We start from the raw sequence: 18781 nt of genomic DNA on the forward strand, positions 1-18781 counted from the left end.
TTTGTTTTACTCTCACAGTTTCCATTCTGACTTTGTAACTTCCTCACCATGGGCTGGGTTACAGAAGGTTGCTTAGATACCTAAAAATTATGTACCCGTCTCACAGTGTGAAATCAACTTCATAAGGGAAGAACTCTAAAATGTGAAATCAGTCTTTTTTTCCCATTTTTTAATCTGTTAGCCTTTTGTCAAATTTGACTTGAAATCTAAACATTCATATTTATTTATTTTCCTTCCTACAAGAAAGAACTGCTGCTCATGGCTCAGATGGGAGTATGGTTGGCTGGGTGAAAAACTGTCTGGATGGCCGTGCCCAGAGAGTGGTGGTGAATGGAGTCAAACCCAGTTGGTGTCCGGTGACAAGTGGTGTCCCCCAGGGCTCGGTGCTGGGGCCGGTTCTCTTTAATATCTTTATCAGTGATCTGGGTGGGGGGACCGAATGCCCCCTCAGTAAGCTGGCAGACGACACCGAGTTGGGCGGCAGCGTTGGTCTGCGGGAGGGTAGGAAGGCTCTGCAGAGGGGTCCGCACAGGCTGGACCGATGGGCCGAGGGCAGTGGTGGGAGGGTGCACAAGGCCAAGTGCCGGGTCCTGCGCTCGGGTCACACCGACCGCGCGCAGCGCTACGGCCTTGGGGCAGAGTGGGGAGAGCTGCCGGCGGAGAAGGCGCTGGGGGTGCTGGTCCAGAGCCGGCTGAATGCGAGCCAGCGGTGTGCCCCGGTGGCCGAGCAGGCCAACGGCATCCTGGCCTGTGCCAGGACCAGTGTGGCCAGCAGGACTGGGGCAGTGAGGGTGTCCCTGTGCTGGGCACTGGTGAGGCCCCACCGCGAGTGCTGTGCTCAGTTCTGGGCCCCTCACGACAAGACAGACACTGAGGTGCTGCAGTGTGTCCAGAGGAGGGCAACAGAGCTGGTGAGGGGTCTGGAGCACACATCTGATGAGGAGCGGCTGAGGGCCCTGGGGGTGTTCAGCCTGGAGAAGAGGAGGCTGAGGGGAGACCTTCTCACTCCCTACAGCTCCCTGAAAGGAGGGGGCAGCGAGGGGGGGTCGGTCTCTGCTCCCACGGAACAGGCGATGGGACAAGAGGAGATGGCCTCAAGTTGTGCCGGGGGAGGTTTAGACTGGATATTAGGAAAAATTTCTTCATGGAAAGGGTTATGAAGCATTGGAACAGGCTGCCCAGGGAAGTGGTGAGGTCACCATCCCTGGAGATACTCAACAGAGTGGAGAACGTGATGCTTAGAGACATGGCTCAGTGGTGGGGTTTGCAGTGTTAGGTTGATGGCTGGACTCAATGATCTTAAAGGTCCCTTCCAACCCGGACAATTCTATGATTCTAAAGACCTGAAAATTAGAGCGTATGTCAGTATCTGTAACTTCTGAGGATAAGAATGACTTTGGTTGGAAGGAAAGCGTGTTTTACATGTCTGTTCAGGTGCTGTTCAATCTCGCTTGCAAACAGTAAAAATACCACTTGGAGAAGACCCCTGTTCTTGCTGAAGAAGACCACATAGTCCATTTCTTTCATGTCCAGGAAATCTCAATAGCTTTAGCTCTCGCTAACTATACCTTGACTCATTCCATAAACTTTTTGCTGTCCCATGGATCTGCCGACAAATACAGGGAGAAAAGAGCACCGCTGTGGTCCAAATTCCCTACCTTGGGGAAGAAACCGCCACAACCAGCCCACACCACTTTGTTTTTAGCGGTCAGCTGCTTTTCTTCCAGCAAATTGAGATGTAGACTCTGCTGCTTCACTATCAGTCAACGTGCCACGGGGCTCTGCAAGGCGCTTTGCCAGTCGCAGGCTGTGAGGTCTGGCTCTGACCCACAAGGGCTTTCCCCAGCAAAACATTATTTTTTTGCAGGGTTTCTGCACGACTCTTGTAAACTCCTGTCTGACCCATCTGTCAATTTACGCTCTGCACGTGGTGGTTCAGATCTTGACTTGCCACCTCGGATGTAAACTACCTCCGTTGATGGAACTCCCTACTGGTCATAAAAAACCCAGTGTGGTTTATATGGTGGCAGCTGCTCTAATGCAGCAAATTATTTTAAAAGCCATTCAAAATATGGAATCTACATCAAGTATACTCTCTAAATGATTCACTGCCTCATTTGTGATTAGTGAAATGGAGAGCTATGCAGTTAAACTTAAGCTTTACTTTAAGAGTTGTAACTCATGCTTATTTTCCATGATAGTATCCTGGAAATCTTTTGGAGTCGCACTCAACTCTTAAATAAACATATTCTTTGCCAAAATAAGTCTCAGCTAACCACTGCTTCTACCCCAGTATGAAATCTCTTCCTAAATGTGCCTTGTCTCTTCTTCTGATTCATCAACCTGTGTCTCTCAGGACCTTACGTTCAGGGCCATCAGTTTTGGTCATTTACTATTCAGTCTGTCTTTTGCTCTAAGCCTTGTAAGAAACTAGAACAAGAAAAAAAAATCTACCACTTCTTCACAACACACGTCTTTGGCAGTGTTGGCTGTGTAACCAACAAAGGGAAGTTTGTCTTAAGAAAAAAAATGTATGAAGTGTAATAATGTTCCTGTGTTGTAAATGAAATCTCTTCTGGCAACTGAGTTTCCCACTTGTTCCCTCATTTTGTAGAGTTTCTGCTTTCTGGTGTCCCACTGCTGCTTCATGTCACAGGTTAAGTTAAAGGTTATTCCTCTTCTCAGCTGCAGTCCACCTTGTTTGCCTTTAGAGAGACAGTAGGTTTGTGAGAAGTTTCTCCGCAGTCAAATCCTTCGCTTCTGAAAGGGAAATCTTTAATAAATATGGGGAAATATTTGGGGAGTAACCGTACTGCTTGGAATGAATAGCCATTAGAAAATATAAATACATGCCACTATTATATCTGAAATACTGCTAAAAGCATATTGCTTGGATTTGCTCCAACCCCGATGGGCCCCGTCCTCACGTATAACACTCTCTGGAGTCTGGTGGCTTCAGTGTACTTTCTATAGTCTTCTCTGGATAGCAAAGTAAAACTCCTGCCCTGGGCACTTGCATAGCTGTAACCACCCGGCTGCGTCCACCCTCTGAAACCGAATTTGCACTGAAAACTTCTAGCAGAGATATCGGAGGTGTGCAAGTGATGAAGTGAACCACGCAACACAGTTGTGTTTTATGCAGGGTTGCTGAGCCCGTAAAGCCTTGTTGCTCAAGGTACCTTACCTAATAAAGAAAATGCATGCATTTGATATATTTACCGCTGAGTGTCCATGCAGACTTGGATTTTTTGGTTTCTAGAAGGAACAGTTTGTGAGTTTAAATATTGTTTAAGTGTCTAGTATTCTGATTTTAGGTCAGGTAATCTTGAACGAATACAATTTCAAAATAAAAGGGAGAGCCTTTGGCAACCTTGCTCCTCAGATGCACCTGGGACACGTTTGCCTACCTCAGGCGTGCGAAGGTGTTTTCCCAGTCCTGGAGCCACGGGGCAGTGCCTTGTACCCCCTATAGCTCACAGCAAGCTGGAGCTGACCTTGAGTTACTCAAATTCGTAAGCCCGGCTCTCCTGCCCCCGGTGAAGTTCGTTGATGAAGACCGCTGTGGCCATCTGGTCTGCGTGGGTGCATGTGAATTTTCTTTTAACCCCCAAAGTCAGTGGCTGAGGGTTCACAGTCCACCATTCCCACACAGTTCCGACCAGAGGCCCCGCAACGTCTCGTTTTGAAACTCTTGAACTCATGTGTTGGTATTCAATTCCGTTTTCCTTACCGTTTCTGAGAACACCACATCATTTTAGAGGCTGAGACAGTTGTCATGTGCATGGGAGTTTATTGACTTGTTTTTCCTTGGTCCATTCTTCTTATGGTGCATTTATATTATTTTAATGGAAGTTTCATTTTCTCACTGTTTTTTACATTTATTTTAGTGTTTGTTAAGTTCATTCAATCATATACTACTAATAGACTGTAACATTTATTTGTAATGTTGTTAGTCCTATCAACAGAGGGAGAAGTCAAGCAGGAAAAAATGTTTGGTTTTTTTGTGTGAACGTTTCCTTAAGTAGCGTTTGTTCTGCTTGCTTCTGCAAAAGCAGCGTATGACATTACCTGTGTATTCGTCACTGTTTTGTTTCTCTCCAAGTAATTATTTGTAATATAGTTTACATATGTACTGTCAAATAACTTGGAAATGGCTTACGATGGTTGTTTTACATTCATAGTTATATAAAATTGTACCTTAAAATGCAGGGGAATTTTTGTAATTTTTTTTTTTTTTTACTAAATCCATGTTTTTATTTCCCTAAAGTTTCAGACCCAGAGCTTACGTCTCTCAGACCTGCACAGAAAATCTCAGCTATGGAGAGGGATAGTTAGTATTACCTTAATAGAAGGTCGCGAACTGAAGGCGATGGATGCAAATGGACTAAGTGATCCTTATGTGAAGTTCCGGTTGGGGCATCAGAAGTACAAGAGCAAGGTAATTTTAGCTGTGCCCTAAAATGCGCATTGGCTGTGTTTGAAATGTTTGGTTCCTGTTTGCTCTTTTTTTGGCTTGCATGACTATTTAAATAGTGATGGAGATTTACTGTTGTTTTAATTAGCTGTCAGGGCACCTGGAGCTTTGTTTAGATGTTTCTTTTTATTTCAGTATAAACAAAATAATACTAGATGGGGAAAAACATAGCTCTGAAAAATGCAGAGTGGCCAGGAGGCATGACTGGTTTTCCATGCAGACTGCGTTGGCTCTTACTGCCTGTTACGGGTCGTCCATGGCAGGGGAGAGATGAGGAGTGATTCTGGCACCTTTGTGCCTTTCGGGCTTGATGCCGGTCGCCTCTTGGATCCTTTGCATGGTCTTGTGCTCGAGCCGGGTCATGGGTACGTTCTCACTTTCCTCGTTGTGCCCGTACACCAAGTTTCAGTGAAGTTTTGTATATGAATGAGCTTAACAGGCAGAGAGGATTGATCTGGGAGAAGATGGTTGCGGAGACCTGCTCAGCTTTCTTGCTCTTATTTCTCATTTCCCCGATCCCTGTTGGTTTGAAAATTGCTGTTTACAGAAGATGGTGGCACCGCTGATGACACACACAACCTTCCTCTCTCGATGGCCACGATGGCCCCTGTGGCTTTCACAGCCAGCAGAAGGGCACAGTGAGGAAGAGGCAAGGAGCATTAGGTGCCACATGTGCAGACCTCTGAGCCCGCCTGGGGGCCTCTTAATCTGAAATCAGAAGAAATCAAATTTCATGCTTTTCTGACTTAAAAATCTTCACCGCATTTCTGAGTTTTAACCCTCTGTAATTTTTCCATGTTTTCAAGCCAGTGGAACTGGTGGATGCAGACAGTAGTGGTTGCTTCATGCGGAAGGTACTAGACAGTTTCCATTCTTGCTCAGGACAGGTGTGACTACCGCGACTACTGCTTTTGCATTATGGTAGGAAAACCTGCAAGCCTTCTGTTCTGCAGAGCGTGGTCGGAAGTACACGGACTGAAATCCATTGAAGTTACTTCTTTTGTCAGAAGTAACTGGACTGAAAATGATTGAGAAAGCTACTTTCATCTGAGTTGCAAAGGAAAGGGAGTTAAATGCAGTTTTGAAAAAAAAAAAAAAAAGGAATATTATTCCATAAAAAGTAAACCGTAGTATCATCTTTCTGCCAGTATTACTGCAGCTGGGAAAAGAGGACATGACAAAATTGTTTCTGTTTAAATACTTACAGCCATCATCTACTTGTCACTGCAGGTGCTTTGTTTTCCTTTAGGCTCAGACACATAAGTTTGCAGCTAACTGTCACTCAAAGGAGGGCATAATTATTCTACAGAAAAATGGATCCATTCCCAGGGTAAATCCTTTGTTCAGGAGGCGTTTGAAGGTGACAGGTTGCAGGATTTTGGAGTTTGCTGTTGCATCAAAGAGGCATGAGAGAACTGGCCAGTCATCTTTTCTAATTACTATTTTTAAATTCTCACCGCTTAATATACTCATACTGCAAATAGAAAAAAAAACTTCCTGGGCAGACTCTAAAGATCAAATTTACAATTCAAGAAAGTGTATGCCTACACAATGCAATATGACTTTCTTTTTGCTCTCCTTTCAGATAATGCCAAAAACTTTGAATCCTCAGTGGAGGGAGCAGTTTGACTTTCATCTCTATGAAGAACGAGGTGGAATTATTGATATTACCGTGTGGGACAAAGATGCTGGCAAAAAGGATGATTTTATTGGCAGGTTTGTGCAATTACAGCCTTCTTGTTCCCTGGGGGTGAGAGCAGATGATTAAAATGAGCCTTGCTGTTGAAACTATTTCGTATGACCATTTGTTCTTGCTTTTCTTTTTTTTTTTTTAAAGGTGAGGGAGGATTTTTACAGAATATCGGTGCAGTTTGCTGCATTGATGTAATTCTTTACTTTCACGGTGTAAAATATTTTTCCTTGACCAGTAGGTGGCAGCTTCTACCAATTGATAGACAGGTTTTCCAAAGTAAAAATCCCACGTTTAGAGCAATAATCAAGATGCAGGAGGTTCCATAGGGCAATGTCCAGCTTGGAGGAGAAATAACTCTTGTGACTTGTAATAGCAGAGTAAGACAAAAATGATGTCATTATTTTTTAATGTGTTCAGTAAATGAAATGAGAGTCTTGAACGACTGCACACAGCTTTTGGGGAAAAGAAAGATCATTCACCTAATTCATTTTCAGGAAAACTGACTCTTTGGGATCTGTCTTAAACTTCAAGAAATGGTATAAATTTGTGTGCTTATGCTCCATTTTACTGTGTAGGAAGAGGAAAGGGGCTAATGTCTTTTAACAATGGCATTAACTGTTAGCTAATAGGGGAAAAAAACTGTCTTGTGCTTATAGATACTGTACAAAGTTGGTGCTATTTTGAAAACTCAGGCATTTGTTTACATCATACTTTAATTGATATCCATACAGTCACGATAATAGTAATTATTATTAATCCTATCTATTTTGGTTGTTAGAATATTGGTTGTAGGTGCTTTCACTAGGACATTGTTACTATTAACTAGTAGAATTACTTTTGTTGGTGGTTAAAATCAAGAATGGAAATCCCACAGACTGGGCCGTGTACTTGTGATATCAGTGTGGTTGTGTTTATACTGACCTTCTCCTCCCTCTTGTTCCATGTAGGGTAATGGCTTTCTGTATCAAATTAGATCAGTTGGATAATACTCTGTGTTTATTTCCTACCATAAATTGTGGGAACTCAGAATACGTGCAGAGTCTCTGGCAAGCAAACCACTTTAATACCAGACAAAACCACTTCTCAAAAGTATACACAATAGGGTTTTCTTTTATTTGATGAAACCCTGTGGATGAGGTGATGCATTTGTATTTGACGTTTACATTGTATTTTTTCCCTTGCTTGAGTTCAGTGGGTGCATATGGTAATAATAACTATTTTTCTGAAGTAACATAACCATTTAGTCCTATTTCAACACATGGTATACCTTGGGAAATGCTGCCTGTTTTCTGCTTAACTTAAACCTTCTTATCCAAAAGATGGTGAGATTCAGAGTTTTCAACGTGTGATTTTTCAGAGCACTGTTGTCAAAGTGGAACTTACATTGTTACAGTTACCAGTAATTATAAAGTCTTTTTAAGAGCACTGGGTGAAATAGAAGACCACTTTTGCTCCAGGGCACTTGAAACCTAAATAAGAATGTGATAGAGAAGTAAGCGAAGGAAAATGTGTAAGTTCAAACGCATGAGTTGCTTAGGTAGCTTTTCAGAGCTAAAAAAGCCATATGTCTTAAGTGTGCGTATATTTCGTTTTAGACTCTGCATGCTATCGTGTTTGTTAGTAACAAATGATTTCTACATTGTATTTAGGCCCAAACAATTTGATAGCATGAGAAATCTAAGAAGAATGCTTGAAGCCTTTTGCATTTTTCAGTGGGAGAATCTTGTTTTGTTGTGTTTTCTGTCATTTTCCTAAGTAGGTGTAATTTTTGTATATATCAAAAAAAAAAAACCCCGATGTTCCTTGGACAAAGCTAAGCTATAGTGCTTCTACAGTATATGACTGAGTTTACCAGAGTCAGTGCTATTTTTCCTGAAACCTTGCTGCTCTTGATTTTTATGACCTCTCTGCTGTCAGTGTAAGTGTAATCCTTCCTCAGTTTGTCCTTTCAGACGCTCTCTCATTTCACCTTCTGTTGGTACCTTATCTCTGGGTAATGCAACCCGCAAACAAATTCCTCTCCATGAAGATGTCCATGAAAAACTTTGTCATTTGTCAAACTCAATCTGAATACAAAAATAGGTCTTAATATTCCCCCTCCCTGCTACTCTTTTCCAGTCACTGTGGATAAAAATCACCGACACCTGACAGCTCCACTTTGCATTGACCTCTCTTCCCCAGTTTCTGCTTCTGAGGCTGCCTCTAAAAGCTGGAATTACTTTGGTACAGACAGTATGGACTTGCTCTGTGTGTGTGTTAGTGTTATGATAAACGTGTATTAATTTTGTAAAGCACGACTGAGTCGTGCTCCGTGGCTAAGGCTCTGTGGCTCTCAAGGCACATGTAAGAAATTGAGTATTTTGACTCTGTTTCCAGGAAAAGCGACAATGAGACTGTGGGAGGGAAACAAAAGACTTCCTGGTAGTATTCTAGCGTTGCTCAGTGATGGAGAGTAATTCCTTCCCTCTCACTGTGGTCTTCCCGCTTTCTTGAATGATGCGCAAACAGCAGCAGTTATATTATATAGGAATATCTTTATTAGATCCAAATGAAAGCAATTATTCCTTGAAAATGTCATGCCTGGCCAAAGTATGGTTAGGGAGAGGCCATGCGTGGTTGAAGGGATCCTACTCGTTGAGCGAAACGGCAGACCAAATTGAGAAAACAGAAGAGAAAGTTTGTTTAAAGGAGGAGTTCTCACCGCTCATCCACGGTGTTGGTGTTTTGTGCCCTTCATATTCATCTGCTTGCAGAGCACGCGAGAGGGACAGCAGAATTTCCCATGCAAAACAGGCATTATCCAGCTGCTTTGCCGGGGGATCTCTTTGAAGAGTGCCATCCCTAAAAATGGTCCAGTGGTTCCAAACTGAGCTGGCTGTGGGATAACAGCGTGGTCGGGTGGAAGGCTGAAGGGACAAACTCCAGGTCCCTGCTGGAAAACAGCGTGGGCGGCCGTTTGGGTTGAATTATCTTTCTCCACTCAACTTTGTAACTTGCAAACTGTATTCTAGAGCAGAATGTGGTAACTTCTCCTGGAATGACACTCTGCCTCAGCTACGCTTCCGTGAAATAAAAGTGGGAGATGAGGAGCGTAGACTGCTGTGGGCCCCGTGCGCATCGTCACGCTCATTAGGCTGCAGCATGTGAAGGGCCAGGATGAATCCAGGAATGTGGTGAGGCAGTGATGGCATGTGCGCTCAGACTGCGAGGACTTGGACTGGAGATCCTTGTTTGAGGGCAGGAAGATGAAGGAAAGGTGATCGAGAAGGCTGAAGACATGGGAGAGAGACTGGGGCCGTGGGGCAGCGTGGCGGGAGGAGGATGGAATGGCAGGGGTAAGAGGGAGGAGGGTATTAAGAGGGTGAGAGTGGCAGCTTGGCATCCTAATTCAGAGGAGAAGAAGGATATATCTCTCCCAGAGCTAGCATAGATCTCCAGTTTTCTCTTGGTACCCAGGCACCTTCAGCATGCCGGTTCCTGGAATGAGAGATGCTGACTGATTGCCCATAACTTTGAGCGTTACATGTTTGTAAAATCCGTTTGAGTCTCAGCTGTGTGCATTCTCCACGGCAGTTTAAAGGATGTAGCACCTTGTGAACTTCTGTCTTAGAATACCCTAAAAAATCAAAATCCTAGAGCCACTTCAGTGTTTCTTTGGGGATTTCAAAAGGCTGGAAAAAGACCTCATACAAAAGCTTTGAGAAAAATATATTTCCAGTCATATGCTGATCTGTATGAGGGCTTGACCAGAACTGGGTTTCATCATGCAGGAGATTAATTTCTGGCATTCTTCTAAATATAATTTAAAAAAAAACCCTGACATTCCAGGACCAAAGATGTGAGGTCTAGAAGTTCTTTTTTTTTGGAAAGTGCCAGCCGTTAACACCACAGGGGCGGCCTTTGTGTGTTCAAGTAAACACGTGGACGTGCATGAGCAGTGTGAGTCATTACTTCATCTGATAAGTAGAAATACATATATGTATGCGTGTATATTGTTCAGTTTGAGTACCTTTAATATTCATGTGTTTTGCTGAGTAAATCATTTCTCTGCCATATTGAGCCAATATACTCCTGTGATTAAAAACATATACTGCAGTAAGTTTATGTGGGTGATACTGAGATCAAAATGAAGGTGAAATGATTTTAATCTTCATGTAATTATTTAACTTTCTTATCATCTGCGTTTTTGAAGGCGATCCTGACTGTCACCTTTACGATAATCAGCTAATAAATCCTCATGATTGTTACACCTTTATGCATAGCAGTAATCTGAACAAATTGGCTGCTGACAGCTGCAATAAATTGCCAAGAATGAGTGCTGTCAGAGAACAAGTTGTTTCTGTGAACATACAGGATAAGTAAATCCCATGTCATGCAGTTTTATTCAGCTGAAGTTATTTGCAATCCAGTAGGGCAGGATTTATAGCATTATTTATTGGTATGAAAAATGTGTGTTTATCTTTAAAATGACATTGACTTTTACTCATATTTTGTGCCAGGAAATTACTGTTGACTTCATCTATATCCATTTTCATCAGTATTTATAGATGCTACTATCTTTTTTCCAATCTGTTGCAAATTAAAAACAACAGACCTTTTGTATAGTATATTAATTACAGCTATGTATTAATTTTATCTGTGGAAAACTGAAACGTCCTATAATCTCTCTGAATATCGTCGTGAAAATTCAGAGTGGTTTTGTGTGCGTGTGTGTATTGGTACACACCATATAATGGATGTTATGAAATAAAAAAATCAAACTACTGGAAATCAAGTATTTAGGTTTTCAACACCTGATCTGCTATGTCTTCCCTGTTCAGATTTTTCATAGTGGAGGGTTTTTGGGCGCACATAAATACAAGCAATATGCAACCTGTGCTGCTGCATTATTAAACTGAAAGCACAGGGATAAACGACTCAAAGTTCTAAACTGAAGTGAGATTTTTTTATAAAATATTTATCTCTTCTTCAGTTTTATTTTTTCCACTGAAATTTATGTGATTTCAATATGGGGGACTGAACGGTGGTGCTGTAAAGCTGTGTGTGGCTATTCCAACATCCACGTAAAGTTGAGTGAAGGACACTAAGTATGCCACTGCTTATGTTTCCTCACAGATTTTTTTCTAGAGATGTTGTGGAGACAGTGATTTATATTAAAATACTGACAATTTTCAAGTATTGTTGCCTGAGAAAGAGGTTTTGAATGGAAGGTGTGAGAGTCTCTGTTTACGTTGCATTTGATGACTCTTGAAGTTTTCTCAGTTTTGAAAAACTCTCTCTAGGGTCAAAATGTGTCCTCTGGATTTGTAAATAGTGCTTTATTATCATAGTCTTTCGAATATTTTTTTTTTCACATGGTGGTTTGAAAATTTCTGAACGTTGGAGTAACTTTGGAAGGATATGTTATTTTCAAAGTTTAAACCTAATGGCTAATATACTGTTGTAGTTTGCGTTTGGGACTGTGCGCACGTGAATTTGCAGCAATTCTCTGCAGACACAGACAAGCACATGACCGACAGCCCAACTATGTAACAGTTCTTTGATTATATGTGACGTCTGAAGTTAAATTATTGCAAATGCATTTCTCAACATAAAATGAAGGTTTTGCCCAAAGCATTAGAGCCTCACCATGCTGCTGTCTGGGCTGCCCTGGACAAACGCCGAGACGTGCTGAGCCGTCTGCGTTTCTGATTGTGGTCAAAGGGAGTTAGGTGTAAATAGTGCATCTCGAGATTTGGCCTTCAGGTATTCCACACCTCACATGTTACTATCTCTGCACATTTTAACTTCTTCCATTAATGCAGAGGCACTGCTGTTCTGCTGGAAAGCCAAAAAAGGTTCAGCTTTGGCTCACAAATCTTCAGTAACTTTCTCTTACCAGATATTTTCTTATTTACAACTCTTGCTGGCAGTTGTTATTGTCACGTACAGTTGCAAAATTGATGGTATTCCCCAATTTAATCTGAAATATGGAATGCTGCTCACAAGCTGGGTTATGCCTATGGACCCTTCTCCTGACCTTCTGTCTCCCGCGTGTGGACAGGTACTCCACTGCATGAAGGAACAGTGGCAAAATAAGGGAAGGGGGGCGGGGGAAGTGGGATGGCTGCTGAGATGTGAGGACAAGAGGGAACGGGCACAAACGTGACCATAGGAGGTTCCATCTCAACCTGAGGAGGGCCTTCTCTGCTGTGAGGGCGGCAGAGCAGTGGCAGAGGCTGCCCAGAGAGGTGGGGGAGTCTCCCCCTCTGGAGCCATCCCAAACCCGCCTGGACGCCGTCCTGTGCCACTGCTGGAGGTGCCCCTGCTCTGGCCGGGGGGGGACTGGGGGAGCTCCAGAGGGACCTGCCCACCCCCACCAGTCTGGGATTCTGGGATTCTGTGAGTGTGAAGAGTGGTCGGAGTGTGGATAGGAGTTTGTGATGGTTTTTGGAAGGCACAGATTGGAGCTGCGTGAGACCTCTTGCTATGTCCCTTGGACCAACTAGTGAGGGGAGAACCACATAGGAAGACGTAACTTTCATCAAAGCAATAGACTGGTTTGGCAGAGGAAAGTGTTAATTTTGCTGAAAAATGAAGGCACTGGTGACAGCCCTAACAGTGCATGTCCATAGCGCGTGGCTGTGCTGTGGGGACAGTGTAGGAAATACCACGTCATAAAACATCCACAAGTACTTTTTTCTGTCTGTGCAATTTCAAAAGTAAATTTGTAGTTTTATTGTGAAGAGCTACGCTTAGGAAAATGTTAATCAGACATTTCAAAACCCATCAACAGGAGTTTGTGGCATGGACCGCATTTCTTTTAGCAAGCAATACACACGTGTCTGTGTTCCGGTAGTGCTCAGCAATCAGTGAGATTGTCCCGTATGTCCCATAGCTCTCACGTTTCCCTCACAAAGACTGACTTACCCCAAACTGCAGGGCTCTTTCCAGCTTGTGTGGCAGCCGGCAGTGCTCTTTCCCAGGTCCAGTGGGCTCCCAGCGTCCCGGGAATCCTCTCCGGCTCCCCAAGCTGGCCGTCGTGCTCCCCCGCGGTCGCTGTCCCACTTAGCTGAGTTACGGTCTCCAACTCCTGTGGGAGCTTTCCTGGTTTTCAGTCTATCGCCTCTACCCACCACCCATCACATGCATCGTGTGGGGTCTGGCGTTTTATTTCTTTCTCATTATCTTTACACTTAAAAGTGCCGCGGTCTGGTTCTTCCAAGAACTTCACGTTACTGCAGTCCTGTCTTTTTCTGAGCCGTGTCATTCTCTGCCAGTGCTTTGCAGAATTTCCCCTCTCCGTTTGTTTCTTGGTTTTACCGGGACATTGTACTCTGCTTCACAAAGGATGCGGAGTCTCACAAATTGTGGCAGTTCGTGCCTCGCTGCTTCTGATGTGTGTCCAGCTCAGTTCTAATTGCAGAATCGCACAGTTTCCTCTCCTTGGCGTCCTTTGGAGCGGCATAGACCTGGATCACAGTGGAGTTAAAAGGCTGTCTTCCTGAACAAGTCATGATGATAATTAAGTTGCCTGGGTTGTAGCCAAGTGGTGCTTTTCTGTCCCTATCACTTAGGATTGTGCCAATTCCTCTTTTATGCTTTATTTTGTCATGTGAGAAAATGATCTCACTATCTGCTGTCTCTCCCTTGCCTGGCCACCTGGCTTTTAAGAGGCCTTCTATGTCATGTCGCTACCTTTGTAATTCATTCATTAGCAAGGATATTTCACCAGGGTGCCAACGCGGTCTTACATTCCAGGTTCTGTTAGAACTAGAGAGGGGAGGTGATTTTTACCTCTTAGACATGCTGATAATAAAATGCTACATATAGTTCTGGCTTCCACACTTGAAAAAGGATGCAGGAGAATTTCACTGGATCAGAAAAGTTACAAAAAGTCATTTGAGGGCTGTAGGAGATGTGTTCCAAGGAAATGTATAGGGAGCTGAGGGTGTTTAGCATATCAAAAGGAAGATCAAGAAAAGATGTGATTATGGTATATGAGTACCTTCACTAGAAGAAAATATTGGGCACTAAAGGCTTTTTCAACCAAGTAAAGAAAGGCATAAAAAGAACCAAAGGCCAGATAGATTCAAATTAAAAATAAATCAGAAATGTATTTCTAACAGTTTGGGCGATTAGCACACTGAACACAGTTGCAGAGAAGTGCAATCCCCCTGAATCTTCAAATCTCCCTCCGCAGGAGCTGTGCTCTGCTTCTGCAGCTACTGCTCCGTGGTACTCTGGCACAGGAGCTTGGGGCGCTTGCGTGGTTCTTCTCCCTCCTGATCTCTCGGGGCCTGAAAATCCAGATCCACCGGGTGCCTGGTGGCACTCACGTGTGGGACTGACCCGGGGGGATGTCTCTCCGCGGCTCTTCCCGAGGGTCGGCCATCTGGGGACCGCCCCACTGCCCACCGCTGCGGACACCGGCAGGGCTGGGCACTGAAGGGACGGCACCACCTGGAGCAGCCACGGCACGCAAAAGACTCAAACTGCCCTCAAAACTAAAATGCCCTCAAATGTGATTTATTGCCATGATTGAAAATCTTTCTACGGAGTTAATGGCTATTTTCGCCATAATTTTTCATGCTGACCTCTTCACAAGTGGAGAACTTTTTCTTTTAGCAGCAGCAGCATGTAAGTAGTAATTCCATAAGAAACCAAAAAAATTGGCCAAAATCACCACTATCTCCTGCTTTCATATGACTTTTCAAAGTCACACAAAACTGAGGGCCTTCTCAAAACGGCTGCAATTTTTCGTGGTCCTCAATTTGAGAATGCGAGACAAAAATTTCTACTGCCACGATGCTCATTCTGCACCACTTTCTGGTAACATTCAGGTTCGCCTTCATCCTCAAAGCATCTTTGTTCTCCATGGAAACAGTTGTAGGTGACAAATGTCTTTTAAGAGAACATCTTAACTGATGTAAAAGTCAGCGTTGCTGAGGCTTTAAAGCTTGGAATACTTGTATATACTCTCACTGAAATGTAAAGGGGCATTGTCAACCTGAACTTTCCAAAGCTATTTATCTTTAGAAGTATTTTGTTAACTTCGGTGCCTGTAAGGAAATCTAATCCAAAAAAAAGTAGTTTTGTGGGTTTCCTACCGATGTCTGTAAATGTTATTCTAGGATAGGGTTAGTGCTCAGGTAATGCCTTGATAAAAACAGTCTGCCTTCACTGCTTTGGTCCCATGTGAAGATCTGGTGAGGGGAGAGTTGATACAGCAAAAAATGGTGTAATTTTTTTTTGCAGGAAAATTTGGTGCGAGTGGCAACAAAGTTGATTATTTATTTCATGAAAAACTCAACTATTGATGGGAAAAATGAAAATTTTCCTTGTAGCATCTCCGTAAATTGCAAAGTCTCATCTTTTTTGATGGAGTTGCCTGTGCTGCCGATGGGCTGGCCTCGTGCTGATCGCTCCTGGAGCCTCGGCACCCTGGGGTTCAATGATCACCCCGTCTCCCACACGGCCCGAGGAGCAGTCCTGGCGCAGAACAAGAGATGTGCACTCACCGCACCATACGCGCAGACGCTCTTAACCGAGATTTCCATAATGGGCGATGGTGACACTCCTTCATGGAATAACCCCGGAGTTTTGTCAAATTATCTGAGGGCCCTTCAGAGGATATTTTTCCTGTAAAATGGTTAAGGCTTTCATTGGAAAAAGCTTCCAGATCGCTCCCGACCCTTTGTGTGGTTTTAGGAAATAACGAGGTGGTGACAGGCTCTTCGTGGAGATCTATCAAACAGACTGTAGAGGCGCATTTCTCAGGTAATCTGTTCTAGCTGTGGTGCTATTAGGAATAGTTTATAGCTGTAGGAATGGTGCACGGGTAAAATCGAATTGCCAGTTACTTCTTTTAGCCTAAATAAAAATTAGCCTGGACTACTGATGTTGCAAAAGTGCTGTAACTTCACGAACTGGAGAACTTGGAGCTTCTAGCTCTGATGTGAACCCTGTAATTTTACAGTCATTACAGTTTTCTGATGCAGGTGGGGTTGTTTTTTTCCAGTGGAGGTAGATTTTGTTGACTATTTTTGAGCGAGGGGTGGGTTATTTCTGCATTACTTGTTTCGTAATGACTTTCTGATTCTTTCACTGACTTTAAGAGAGTTCATACTGGTTCTTTCAATGATTATTGGTTAAAATCTCAGTGCTGTTGCAGGGACATATTTTTGAGGGGTACCTGTTTTGAGATGAATTATGAAAGCATACTTAACAGCAAGGGCATCTCAACCTACTCCAGATTTGAATGGTTGATTACAATATTTGTCATCTTAAGGAGAGCTTTATACCCCTCACTCCAGCCTAAATATAAATTTGACAGCCTATGTCTACGTATAAAACTCGTATTGACCATCAGCGCACATTGCTGGCAACAGCTTTCGCCTTGCTGTACTGTTAATTTCATTTCTCAGTCCTTATCATCCAAGGAGTTCAAAATCAAAGATAAACATTAAGCTCAGAATGCTGTGTCAGTCTGAAATTTTTTTCATTGTAAAATAATTGAACCTTGTTACTGTATGAGCTTTGCAGTAGTTTAATTTTGGCAGCTGCACAACAGACAGTAAATTTTTTTTAAAAAAGAAAATTTTCCTGTAGCAAACCTAATCTGACTGTGATAGCACAGCGCCCATTTTATGAGGCCGCATTTATTCTCATAATTGGCTATTTCCTGTCCTTAAACGCCTATTTATTCATGTCTGCCACCTTTTCCTCCGTTTATTGGCCCTGCGGTCACCACATTATCTGTCTCTTCAAAATCAATTGACATTTTATGAAAAGAGTTTGCTAGATGTTTAGTTTAGTGAGAGTGGCATATAGAACATGTGCTTGTCACATTAAATAATCGCTGTTAAAAGTAGAGTATTCAGTGGCTTAACTATATATAGCATATATTCATTTATAATTTGTTTCAGTATTGTTATTGTTTTTATTTAGAGTGATGAATTGGCAAAACATTACTGGGTGGTGCTATAAGTAGAAGTATTCCAAATAGTGCTTTTTCACCAAAATTGCTATGCAGTGCAAGCTGACATTGGACGATTTGATGCAGGCGTTGAATTTCGAGGCGTGCTCAGAGTTGCAGTCTGGGAAAGTTGAAACTTGTGAACTACACACGTTGAAATATTAAGAATTCTAAGCTGTGCACAAACTAATTACCAACCCTAAGGTATTTCTTGTTTTAATTAAAAGCCTACGTCCAGCTCTTTGTTAGCAGTGATGCTGTTTTCCCGTCCATGTTCTACCTTTCAATTTGAAGGATGTTGCAGAGCTGTTTCTGCTGGCTGAAAGAGCCGTTATGGAGCCACTGCACGCAGTTATCAGCAGTCCCCGCTAGTTATGACGCGAGGCACCTTAATTCCATCGCGGGCTGTGGCATCAGGTTTTATCCAGGATGCCGCACCAGGCACTGACCCTGCGCCACGCGAGCTCGCTGCAGGAGAGCGGGGCTCGGGGCACGCTCTGTTAACCCCATTGCGATCAAGTCCACACAGATTTATGTTTTTGGTTTTTTTTAAGAGAGGATTTTTACTGTTGTTACACGAATGGTATCAAAAACATTCACAGCAAAACTTGCTTACATTTTGTGTTCGTACAAGAGGCATAATTAAAAAGTACGATTTGCATCTGAAGCTGGATTTTTGAAATTCTCATTGTGTTCAAGTAAGGCATATCAGCTAACCTTGTTTCTAGTGTCTGTATATCCTTTTTAATATTGATTGTTCACATGCATAACAGGTTGTAGCTTTTTTTTTTTTTAAAAAAAAAAAAAAGGTCAAGCAAGCGGCATGGGTTGAAGCTGAAGAGAAATCCTTCCGGAAGCCGGCGAGGAATTTCTACTGATTTGGGTTATTTGAACGGCTGAATGCGAGTAAGGCGATGCGCTCGTGTTTGGTGTGAAGCAAACCAGGCGCTGATGGAGAATGTCCGTTTCCAGGTGCCAGGTGGACCTGTCGAACCTGAGCAGAGAGCACACCCACAAGCTGGAGATGCCGCTGGAGGAGGGAGAGGGATGCCTGGTGCTGCTGGTCACTCTCACTGCCTCGGCCGCCGTCACGATCTCTGACCTCTCCGTCAACTCCCTGGAGGACCAGAAGGAGCGAGAGGAGATACTGAAGAGATATGTACGGAGTTCTTCTCTTTTACCCTTTGCTTGCAAAATGTTTGCTTGTATAAATAACTATATGAGGGGGGTGGGGGGTGTGAAATCTAAATATGCCCCTTATATCCTTATCCCACTCAGCCACTGGAGTCATTTAAACCAGGTACCAATATTGTCATGGCTGACACAGGTGACATGAAGAAGGCTACAAATCGCCTTTATACAATAAGGTGCTTTTAGCATGGTAATTCCGCTACTTGATATTATCATGTGCCATCAAGAAGTCAGTTTCACTGCCTTGCAGATAATTTTCGTTAAGCACAAAATAACTAAGGGGTCGCTCAGCGACTCTACAGTTTCCAGTGAGTATGTGTGCCAGGTGGTTTTAGGTGTCACTAGTTTTCGGCTTTTTTTGGAGCATCTACTAAAGGGCAGGAAAACCTATTTTTTTTCGTCTGCACGTTAGAGGCTGGAGCAGTATTTTGTATCATCAAAGTAATTGTTTTAAACAACATTTCCA

General features: G+C 43.1%; 1 protein-coding gene across 1 annotated transcript in view; it reads left to right on the top strand.

Annotated features, from left to right (window-relative positions):
- Positions 1-18781, top strand: part of MCTP1 (multiple C2 domains, transmembrane 1) — a 177353-nt gene that overhangs the window by 41682 nt on the left and 116890 nt on the right. Inside the window, exons 5-7 of the mRNA XM_009884339.1 lie at positions 4268-4438; positions 6060-6190; positions 18097-18283. Coding sequence (XP_009882641.1) covers positions 4268-4438; positions 6060-6190; positions 18097-18283 — 489 coding nt within the window. The remainder of the gene's footprint in view (positions 1-4267; positions 4439-6059; positions 6191-18096; positions 18284-18781) is intronic.

The sequence above is a fragment of the Charadrius vociferus genome, unplaced genomic scaffold (assembly GCF_000708025.1).
Source record: "Charadrius vociferus isolate BGI_N301 unplaced genomic scaffold, ASM70802v2 scaffold744, whole genome shotgun sequence".
NCBI lineage: Eukaryota > Metazoa > Chordata > Aves > Charadriiformes > Charadriidae > Charadrius > Charadrius vociferus.